General features: G+C 38.7%; 1 protein-coding gene across 1 annotated transcript in view; it reads right to left on the bottom strand.

Moving 5' to 3' along the window:
• HOOK3 (hook microtubule tethering protein 3) overlaps nt 1-12,121 on the bottom strand; it is a 105,388-nt gene that overhangs the window by 34,894 nt on the left and 58,373 nt on the right. Inside the window, exons 10-14 of the mRNA XM_034773121.1 lie at nt 10,542-10,682; nt 9,140-9,341; nt 3,992-4,102; nt 1,624-1,711; nt 850-919 (exon numbers count right to left, since the gene is read on the bottom strand). Coding sequence (XP_034629012.1) covers nt 850-919; nt 1,624-1,711; nt 3,992-4,102; nt 9,140-9,341; nt 10,542-10,682 — 612 coding nt within the window. The remainder of the gene's footprint in view (nt 1-849; nt 920-1,623; nt 1,712-3,991; nt 4,103-9,139; nt 9,342-10,541; nt 10,683-12,121) is intronic.

Below are 12,121 nucleotides of genomic sequence, written 5' to 3'. Positions count from 1 at the left end.
TCCATTGAGAATGCTGAGGTTTGTTTTCTCTCCTTTGTAGGTCACCTTTAAGGCTCTTGTGATAAATGCCTCTTTGAAAAAACTGCTTCAGAAAGCATTAATCCCCTCTTCACTGCATTTTAACTAACCCGGAACCAACTCATGTCACAGCAATGTACAGTAAAATAGACAGAAGGAATCCTTTTTTGTTAGTTGCCATCCAGTACCACCATTAGTACCACCTTCACCACTCCAGAGAAGAGTTCTCAAGCTCATATGCATCTGCCCAATCACTGAAAACAGATGTACTGACATCTCAAGAGGAAAGAGTAATTCCAAGGGAGTTGCATTGTATTTCTTAGAGATGGGGGTCCCCTAATTACTCCAGTTTCAAGCTGTAGTGATACTAGACTATCTGGACAATATTAAATACACCCTAGATGATCTTAAACCATAATGTTTTTCAATTCTGACTTTATTCTCCTGATTCTCCCTGTTTTCTGTTAATTGCATGTCTTCCTCACTTGATAATACAAATGATTTTTAAATCCAGTTTCTAGTTTGATATTTTAATTGTTTCTCCAACAACAGGAAGTCCCATTGCTACAAATCTTTTTCTTTTTTAACATGCCTAAAAATAGTAATATCATGAACTCTTTTTAAAAACAAAACAAAACAGTATGATATAGGCTGAGGGCAGGTCAAATAAACTTAATTGCAAGTGTAAGAGGAACGGCTTTGTAGAAATCCAAAGGAGGAGAAAAGAACCAGTGTGAATCTTAGTGATCAACTTAAAAACTCTGAAAAAGAACTAATTGTGTGTATAGATATCCTAAGCTCTATGGAGACAATAAGCATGATTTCACTTACTTGATTTCAGGAGTAACAATTTCTGCTGCTAGACTGTCTGAAGACTCCTGGCTTCCCAGTGGCATCAATCCTGTTTCAGACATAAACAAAGAAAAGGATTAACAGAAAGTACAATAATTTTTTATTTCAGAAGGCTATGGATAAATATTGTTCAACAGGATTAAATTTTAAGAGAACATTAAAAACAGTATGCTCCTTGTGAATATGTGAGAAATAATACAGAGTCATGCTATAATAGGAAGGAAAGATGAACATAACTCCATTTTTGAACAGGTTTTCTGTTCCCATTTTCCTCCATTTTAGACAAAGGGGTTTTTTTTGTTTGTTTTTTGTTTTTTTAAAATAAGTTATGGTTTATTCCTTGGTTTATGTAAAAATATAAATATTTGCATGATGTGATATATGGAATATAAATCATTGCATATGTACCATATGCACAACATAAGTTTAGGAAAACTATGTTACGACATTAATGCTAATTTTTTGGAGATAAGTGAGTTGGTTTCTTACTGCCATTACTTAGAAATCAAACTCTTAACTTTTTTAAAATATTACATTTCAGGAGCGACCAAGCATGGAAAATTTCAGCCAAAGGTTCGAAGTTCTGAACATCTAAAAATGTGACTATAGCAGAAGTTGTTTTGCAATCTCAAGTTAGTGGATGTTACATTGGTCAACTATAAAACAACGGTAAACCTGTCTACCCTGCACCTATGAAGCCTCTGTGGATGTTCTTTAGGAAAAAGGTAACTTCGGTTTCTCCTTCTCCATTACCTGAAGTGGTGAGCTGCCCTTCTTGTGCTTGTACACATCGAAGCTCTTCGATAGTTTCTTTTAGGGAATCTCTTTCCGTTCTTAACCTCTGAGTGATTGGAAGGACAATAAATATTAACCTCAGCTCTACAAATCCATCTTTAACTCTAGGCAAGTTGCCACTATCCACATCGTTGTCAGCACTTTATCAAAGAGGATTAATGTGCACTGCTAGAATGCCTTTCACAGCAAGGAATCCCAATTCATTCCTCAGGCAGAATTTTTTTTTTTTTTTTTAAAGGAGGCACTACTCACCAATAACAGTGGTTCTTTGAAAGTCTTGTGTCTGAATAGCTACACTTGTGGGGTCAAGACACCTGCACCATGAACTTTCAGAAATTTAAGGAGAGCAGTATCCCCATCAGGGCCACTCACACTGTCCTTCCTCTCCTCTTGTGCAGGGTTCCTAGCTAGCCAATGGAAGTGGGCCAACAGACTTTCAGTTCCTTCCCCTAATATGGGAATTCTTAACCCCGCTCAGAAATAGTCAGGAAGGCAGGTGGGGAATGGGATATGCAGAAGCAAAACACTTGAGGAACTATGGTTACTGGTAAGTAACTTCTCTTTCTTCTTCAAGGGCCTCTGCATACGTCCAGTGGTGGTAGATTAGTGAGCAGCATAACCCCTAAGAAAATCAATGACCTTGACCTTTAGTTGAGCATTCGGTTGAGACTGGGACATGGATGAAAACTAGCTGCTTGCGGCTCAATCCAGGCAAGATTGAATGTTGGTTGGAAAATAAAATCATAAAACATGGCAAGGATAATATCTGTCCCTCTGAGTGTTTCTCATCTGTTAGTCTCCTGAATGTTGCAAATATTAACATTTAGATTCCCAGCTTCTTGATCAGGGAACAGCAACTCCCAGGATGACATTTTTTTAACAGTGGCTTAGAACTGATCAGTCACCAAACATGTTTTTAAAAATTATTAAACCCTGTCTCTTCCAGGTGATAGGTGGTATTTAAAAACATTAGACTTAATTGTGTCAGCGAACATATTTTAAAAACACTAATCATTTTTTTGTCAAGACACTGCACAAGATCCTCCAGCCTAATGCTTTTTCTCATTGGCCAGTGTAATTACCAAACAGCTCAGGTTTATATGAGTTTAAAAATACTCATGTCCTTCTCAGGAACCTGATATAGATTGTCTGCACCTCCACGTGGGAAGAAATTAAAGTTGGGGTTATTGAGGCCTTCTCAAATGCCAGGCCCAAATGGTCAATTAGATCACAGGAAGGTTCAGTACAAAGGATGGGAGCTATCCGGTGTCTCTGGCATCAACAGGTCTCAATACAACCAGAAATGGCGTTGATGGTACTGGCTATCCCAGACTCCAGGACCATGGGAACTGTGGACTCTTTGACACTGACAGCCCTGGATAGCTGCCCACTCCATACCAGAGTCACATGACAACTAGATCTGCAGGTGGAGTACAGGATGGTCTAGGATAAAAATCCAAGTGCAGTCTGCCTCAGAAGAACTAGGATGTGAGTTAAGTGACCAAGAACTCCAGTACAGTCTTCAACCTCCATCCAGGTACAAAGCTAACGCTGGTGAGCAACTCTTTGCAGCTGATCTTCATGAATGCTCTCCACCATGCCTTATCGACCCAGGTGCATCTGGGGGTCTCGGGCGCTTTGGCAAGCAGTTCTCTGCTGCACCTTTGGTGGTCAGAAGCTATGGAAGGGCAGTTAAGGCTTCTTCTCTTTTTCTGCCCTCTGAGCCCTGGATGACAGGAGGGGTGAGTGGACCCAATTGAGATTGCCCTCTAGAAGATTCCAAAAGTTAGCAGCACAGGCACTTTGATCCCACAAATGGGACTATGTAGAGGCTACATTGAAGATTTTTTACTTTAAAAGGAAACTTCTGAGTTAACTCCAGAGGAATATTCTGAATGTTTCAAACCCAGTTTAAAATTAAATACACTTTACAATTACATTTGAGATTTCTGAGTCTTCCCCTGCTGAATGCTCAAAGCAAAAACTTGTTACACTGTTCACATGAGGAATCTATGTAGGAGGTTAGATAAACACAGCATGGGGAGGGACAGGAGAAAAGGATATTGAGAAGAAAAGACAAAAATGTGTCTTCTTGGCTCTTCATTTTTAAAATCTATTGCACACATTTTCGTAGTTACCTTCAAACCAGATGATTGGTTTATCAAACTCCATAGTTATTACATGTATATAATATTTTATCCAGATAACAGACAATTGGAAGTGAACTAAGAAATATAACAGGTAATTTTGATTGGCAGGTCCAGAGTAATAAGGATACAAATTTGTTTCCACCATCACAAAAAAAAAGCAACATTTAAACACTTACATCTTTTTCTTTTTGGAGGCTGTCTACTTTTTCTTTCAGCAGTTTGTATTCAAATTCTAATTTATCTGCTTTCTTTGATTCTTCAGATAATCTGTTTTGTAGTTCAACTACCTGTGAGACAAAGAAGGAATTGTTTGTCAGTGTAAAACATAATACGCATGAAATAAAGTTATTAATTACAATGCAGTGTGAGATCAGTGTTATAACAAATGGAATATTCATCTCTAGCACAGGCAAAATGGTTTGTTCACCTATCTATTGTTTCAATCATCAATATCATTGAAGGGATCAGAATAGTACCACTTCAATGCAAGTAAAATCTGAGACGACAAAGCTGTGAAGAAGATACAAACTGTTCTCAGATTGCCGAACTATCCACCTAATTATACTTGAAATTTAAATTTGAATAAAATCTCTAGGTAACCAACGAATCACCATAACTATACAATTGAATGGATCAGAGAGATGAGGAAATTGATAATCGCCCTTCTCCTTCCTCAAAAGTGTGGGGAAATAAATCAGTGAGGAAAAAAAAATCAGATGCATTCTCCTATTTTTCCTCTCTCTGTTTTCCAAGCCTCACTTTGAGAAGTCAAGCCCAATCTTATGTGAACAGGGAACTTTTTGCTCATTTGTAAATTTGTTTTCTCATGGTTTTTGAATCCACTAATCTCCAAGGAATGATGGCCAAATCCCAAAATCCAAAGGAACAGAGGCACTTTTGATTATTTAACAAGAGGAAGTAATGAGCTATCAAGGTCCAGTCAAAGTTCCCATGGATACTACCATGTAGAAGATCAATGAACAGCTATTTACAACTAGAAGAGGAGAAAACGGAATAAAGCTTTCAGAGTGGGCACGCAAGTCATGAAAAACAAATCAGCAAAAAGTTGACCATTCAAAGCTTTATACCTCTATTAACAAAGGTTCAGTTCTAGGAATGGAATTAGTAGCATGTAACAGAAAGAGCTTGGATAGAACTGCACTGAAGAAAGATCAGCATGCAAACTCTATAGCTGAATGGAAACTCTGATGAAGATGCATCCACTTGGAGCTTCTTGTGAAGCAGTTTATAAGGAACCAATGTCTGCTTTGTTTTAGAGTTAGAGAAAGAGATGTGTGTAAATAAAAATATGTTTTAAATAGGTTTGTTGATTAATCGCAGTTAGCTCACGCGACTACCTCAAATAAAGTAATTGCGATTACTTGCAGTTTTAATCGTATTGTTGAACAATAGAATACCAATTGAAATGTATTAAATATTTTGAATGTTTTTCTACATTTTCAAATTTATTGATTTCAATTACAACACAGAATACGAAGTGTACAGTGCTCACTTTATATTAGTTTGATTATAAATATTTGCACTGTAAAAATAATAAAATTGTGTTTTTCAATTCACCTCATACAAGTACTGTAGTGTAATCTCTTTATCGTGAAAGTGCAACTTACAAATGTAGATTTGTGAGTGTTACATAACTGCACTCAAAAACAAAACAAAGCAAAATTTTAGAGCCTACAAGTCCACCCAATCCTACTTCTTGCTAAGACAAGCAAGTTTGTTTACATTTGTGGGAGATAATGCTGCCCACTTTTTATTTACAATGTCACCTGAAAGTGAGAACAGGCCTTTGCATGGCACTGTTGTAGCCGGCATCACAAAGTATTTACATGTCAGGTATGCTAACCATTCATATGCCCCTTCATGCTTCGGCCACTGTTCCAGAAGACATACTTCCATACTGATCATGCTTGTTAAAAAAATAATGCGTCATTTAAATTTGTGACTGAACTCCTGGGAGGAGAACTGTATGTCTCCTACTCTGTTTTACCCGCATTCTGCCATATATATATGTTATAGGAGTCTCGGATGATGACCCAGCACATGTTCGTTTTAAGAACACTTTCATTGCAGATCTGACAAAACACAAAGAAGGTACCAATGCGAGATTTCTAAAGATACCTACAGCACTTGATCCAAGGTTTAAGAATCTGAAGTGCCTTCCAAAATCTGAGAGGAACGAGGTGTGGAGCAGGCTTTCAGAGGTCTTAAAAGAGCAACACTCCGATGTGGAAAATACAGAACTCGAACTACCAAAAAAGAAAAATCAACCTCCTGCCGGTGGCATCTGACTCAGATGATGAAAATGAACATGTGTCGATCCGCACTGCTTTGGATCGTTATCGAGCAGAACCCATCATCATCAGCATGGACACTTGTCCTTTGGAATGGTGATTGAAGCATAAAGGGACATATGAATCTTTAGCGCATCTGGCATGTAAATATCTTGTGCCATGCAAACTGACATTTGTCAGGTGACATTGTAAACAAGAAGTGGGCAGCATTATCGCCTACAAATGTAAACAAACTTGTCTGTCCGAGCAATTGGCTGAACAAGAAGTAGGACTGAGTGGACTTGTAGGCGCTGAAGTTTTACATTTTTTTTTAATGCAGTTTTATTTTGTACATAAGCTTGTACTTACTTTACATTTGTAAGTTCAACTTTCATGATAAAGTGATTGTACTACAGTACTTGTATTAGGTGAATTGAAATACTATTTTTGTTTTTTACAGTGCAAATATTTGTAATCAAAAATAAATATAAAGTGAGCAATGTACACTTTGTATACTCTGTTGTAACTGAAATCAATATATTTGAAAATGTAGAAAACATCAAAAAATATTTAAATAAATGGTATTCTATTATTAACAGCACAATTAATGGCGATTAATTTTTTTAATCACTCGACAGCCCTAGTTTTAAAATTCTAGTGTGAACAGTAGCAATGCCTAAAGTTAAGGTTGCCTAGCACTTCCTATGTAATCTTTTGTTTCCAATTGTTTGTATCTTTGGCATAAAGAATGAAGTACCCCTGTGGTCAGTTGGCTTGTTTGTGTGTGTTCTTTCCGTGTGCTTGGCACAGACAGCTGGTTCAGCCAATCTCAACAGTACTACCCAGTGTGGTTAAGTGTTGAAGGCTGGAATGTTGTTGCCTCAGTAATGCTGTCGAGGCTGCTCAGTGCTTCTGTCCTTGGAGCTCCAAATGTTATCACTACTAGCAGCAGATAAGGCAACCTGCTCGTTCAACAGACACTGATGTTATTCAAAGGAAAATCACAGGCATGTTTCGGTGACAAAGGTCTTTGGCCAGGTTTATTGTCAATGAAGCACGGTACTGGCTCCCTGGATCAATATCTATGTTACATTAAAACATGTTTGCTCATTACAATGGACTCAGTTCAGTCAGTGGTCGGGCTTGCCGCTGCCCCCTAGGCTGGAAAAAAAGTTAAGGCGAAGTATCCTAACATTTATAGATGAGACAAACAACAGTCTATAAGGAACCTAAGTACCACCAGGCTTCTTTCCTGACCTCTGTTTGTTACCTCTCCTTGTTCCTAATATCTTGGATGAAACATCCCTATTCATTATTTTGTCAAACCATCTTGTCTTGTACTAGATTGGGATGTATCTGTACAAGCTAAAATATATTTACGTAAATATCTAGTGCCCAGTACACTAGCAGCAACTTTGCCAAGTTCATCTACTGGACAGTGAACTCATAAGCATCTGCTTTAATATATGGCCTGACTTTGGTTCACAGCCTCTGGTTCAGGCCTCAGCCCAGACCCAGAGCTCCAGGCTCTCTCTCTCTCTCTCTCTCTCTCTCGCTACTACACCCCTTTCCGTTGCCCAAGGCTCATCCCAGGTTAATGGGGGAACAGGTATGATCAGGGGCAGACACCAGTGCTAATGTGCATGAGGTCCTGGCAAATCAATATAGAGTAGAAGCACAAGCTGCCTAGGGGAGGTATGCACCTTCCTTCCATCCATCTTGAAATAAAGTACTTCACTTCACCTCTGGTAAACTGGAGAATGTACATGCTCTTCATTTCAGAGGGTGCTGGTAACAAGAGGGGTACTTACCCCTTCCATGGTATATAGGATGAGAAATACATATCCTTTCAACTCGAGGTAAACCTGCCAGGGCTGGCCCTTAGGGGAAGTGAAAAACATCCCCAAGAGTCCAAACCAGGCAGACGCAGAGCAAACACTGCACTGGGGCTGAGAACAACCTCTCACAAGCTAATGGGAGACTACCTATCACAAATAGAATTTGCCAAAGTGTAAACCAGCTCAACGGGATGATCAGAGACTAATAGCTGGAAAAGGGTCATCAGGCAGGGGAAGAATCTCAACAAATCTCCTCTTACCTTCTCTCTTCTTCCTTGCAGGAGAAGGAACAAAGACGGAAAATGCAGACAGTGCAGAGAGCTGACCTGCTTGCTCCATGGAGCAACAGGACACTGAAGACTGAGGGGAAAAGAGGTGGAGCCTGTGCAGAGCATGAACTGGTGCAACTGCTACTGGAATACTGTGTCCAGCTCTGGTGTTGTTGAACAATTGGAGGTTTCAGAAAGCCATGAGAAGGATTAAAGGATTGGGAAACGTGCCTTATAGTGAGAGATTGAGCTCCTTTAATCTAAAGGGTGACTTGACCACAGTCTATAAATACCAACATGGGGGACAGAAATGTAATATGGGCTATTCAATCTAGTGGACAAAAGTATAACAAGATTTAATAGCTGGAAGCTGAAAGACAAATTCAGACTCGAAATAACGTGTACATTTTAAAGTGAGAGTAATTAACCATTGGACCAACTTACCAAGGGTTATGATGGATTCTCCAACACTGGAAATTTTTTAACCAAGACTAGATATTTATTCTAAAAAATTTGCTCTAGTTTAACCTCAGCTATTGGAGTTGAAGCAGGAATTAATTCAAGTAAGTTCTATGCTTTGCATTACGCAGGCGGTCAGACTAGAAGATCACAGTGGTCCCTTCTGACCTTAAAAATCTGTAATTTTATACATTTTGTCTATCCACGAGAGACAGATCTTGTTGACTTTTTTCCTACTTGGTAGGTGGAGTTACACCAGCTCTATATGAGCTATACGAGCTAGGGGGGGGAGGGATATTTACAATAAAGTAGATCCTTTACATAGAACATAAATGAGCTCTTTAATGAACTCATGAATGAGTTCTGGAGGTATTACCCAAATTAATAACAATTATTATTATTATTATTAACAACAGAAAAGACTAAGAAATCAACAAATCAATTGCAATCACTATTTCTGTTCTCACCTGTCTCTTGTAAGTTTCCAGCTGGCTACGCGCTGCATTGGCTTTCCTGAGTTCTTCCTCCAAGCTTACAGTGTTTTGCATATACATAGTGTTCTTCTCCTCTAAGAGTTTCACTTGCCGCCGCAGATCACCAAGATCTTCCAGCTTCTTTTTGTATGACTCTACCTGGCTTTCTAACTTAGCCACTTTATCAGAGGAATGCCTGGATGAGAACCGAGAAGGAGAAGCTGCATCAAATCTGTTCAGATTGTAAACTTTGGGGCATGGACCATCTTTTTGATCTTTGTTTGTACAGTGCCTGGCCCATCGCTAGGACTCCTAGGCACTACAGTAATACAAATAATATAGACTAATAGTCAGCATGCTAACATCATAAGTGCTCTGAAGTCTCCTCAGTATTAAACTCAATACAGAAATGGTTCCCAAAAACCAGGAGGAGCATAAGAAAGCAAACAACTTATCCTCACTGCTATGTTTCTTGGCTTTCTCTTTGCCAGCCTCGCTGCTTCTCCCCATAGCAACCTATCCAAAATGCTGTAGTTTCCAACGATATCACCTCTTCCTGCTTGAATTCATTTATTGTATCCTTGTCTGTTTCCATATCCAGTTCTATTTTCATGCCATCCTCTCTCTCAAGCAATCTCCATCTCAGACTCCTAATCCATCCTCAAATCTCACTTCTTTCAGGCAGCTTTTCAATACTATCCCTACATCTGCTCTTGTTTTCATGCCTACCAACAGATTGATTTGTTTTTAAAACAAACAAATACATTTGAACTACTTGAGCATCTTTACTGTCAGTGAAGGAAAACAGAGTGGAACACATAGAGACCTCTTATACCCATTTACAGGGCAGCTTGTGCCCTCTCCGCACAATAGCAGTTCAGTAGATTAGATGAAGAATTTTAGGAACATGGATACAGGAGGGGGCTCAGTTTATAATGCTCACATTTGAATAAACAGCTCTCACTGCTGAATACCACAATTTAGAAACACGACCAAAGAGATTTTTACCAAAATTTTCCAAGAAATTCACCATTTGGTTAAGAACAAGCAAAAGACATTTCAGCCCAAAGGATAATTTTTTACAAAAAGTTGTAAATGCCTTAAAACAGGGGCTTATAATGAAGAAGGGCCACTGCAACCATAACACGGATAGTGTTGCAATACCACTCATACAGTGCTTAATGATGTGAGATCAGGTTGCTTGACTGGCAGAAAATTCGCAACCTCATAATTTTGATGGTAACTGGATGCACTTTGGTGCTTGTTGATAAACTACTTTAATGTATGCAAAATTCTGAAACTATATGAATGCTAATGGAGATGAATTGACAGAACAAACTTTGTTTTAGGAATAAAAAGAAACATACACCCTAGTGGTTAGAGTAATATAGTTTACCTAAGTACATCCATCTCATCCTTCAAAGACTGAGCCTCTTCTGCTAAAGTGGTTAGCTCTTCATTCTGCTGTCGCAATTCTGCAATTTCTTTTTCCAGCTCTTCACAACGTATTCGATAATCATCTTTGGCAGCCTCTAGCCTACAGAATTGAAATAAAACAGTAGGAAAGAAAGGGTATATTCTAACCACAGGCCAGTGTTACCTTCTTCCTTCATAGCAACTTTTTGGGACACTAGAAAAAAAAAAAAGCCAATGAACATCATGTTGCCAGTTTCTCTTACATTTTCAAGGAGGTGGAGGGAGCTCCAGCTTTATGGGTATACATGCTTCCAAGTCAACGTCATCAACAACTCTGCTTGCAGTGCAGCAAGGAGATGTATACTTCCCATCATCGTTGTATTTGAAAGAAAGAGAAATCCTAAGGCTTTCACTGTGCTACTGAAAATCTTTGCTAAAACACTCCTCTCAGAATGCCTGGGGCACAAAAATATAATCTTTTCTGGTGCACAAAAAGGATTACCTTTACTCTTTTTTTTAACCCCAGCATAAGCAGGATTCTGTACAATGGTCAACATTTTCCAAATGCAGGTACCTTAAACAACATACTCTATCCATATTTGGGCAGCTAGATAATTGGTCGTTTTTTAATGGAAGCTGTGGATGTTCAGCACCTCCGAGAGATCCCATTTTGGCCAACATAAAAAACGTGCTGAACAAACAACAGAGCTTCTGCCCTAAGAAATTATACCATAAATGCGTAAGAGAATATAATAGGATACAACAGAAGTGGGGTGTGCTCTTTAATAGATGGAACACAATGTAAAATATGGTAGTTCAGGTTTCTGAAGGAGAGAGGTTGCATGGTGTAGGACAAATATGAAATTAAAGAATTAAAGTTAGCTTAAGTTTGGTTAAGAAAAATGTGCTGTAAAGAAAGGCCCAGACTAGGAAGTAGAAGGAAGGTCTTGAAAATAAATTATAAGGTCAGAAGGAATAAAGCAGAGAGGATGTCTGGTTCAAAGAATAACTAATGAGATAAAAGGAAGTTTCTAAAAAGAAGACCTCTGACCAATAGGGGTGACTGCATATGGTTTTAAATAAAACAAAGAGAGTCCGTCTTAAAATGAGACAACAAGACCCTTTCCCAACCCACACACCAGGGGTAAAGCCCGTGTGAACCCAAGTGCAATGGGCAAACCATTGGACAGCAGTTAGGGGAGGAAAGGGCTTGGGAAGAAAGGAGGTTGTAAATCTTATCTGGATTAAGACTGGAAGTAAGGGTGAACTGTCTCAAATTGGTTGTTACCTGAAGTCAGTAATTGGCAATGATATCACTTGATTGTTAAAGGGTATAAAAAGTAAACTCTTACAGGATTCATTGCTTATACCTGCCTGAACACGTTGGAGCTGACCAATGTGGCCTAACCACCCCTGGCTTTAGCCTGTTTGTAAGTATCTTGATCGTATGCTTATAAATGTTTTGCTACTGTTTGGATGTAATAAATTGTTTATTATTTAGGCTTTTTAGGCATGTTTAGAGCAATTGTATAAATACCATTTGGACTTTGGCTTTAATAA

The sequence above is a fragment of the Trachemys scripta genome, chromosome 6 (genome assembly GCF_013100865.1).
Source record: "Trachemys scripta elegans isolate TJP31775 chromosome 6, CAS_Tse_1.0, whole genome shotgun sequence".
Classification (NCBI taxonomy): domain Eukaryota; kingdom Metazoa; phylum Chordata; order Testudines; family Emydidae; genus Trachemys; species Trachemys scripta.
Note: the sequence above shows the minus strand (reverse complement) of the source record. Positions and strands in the feature narration are given on the sequence as shown.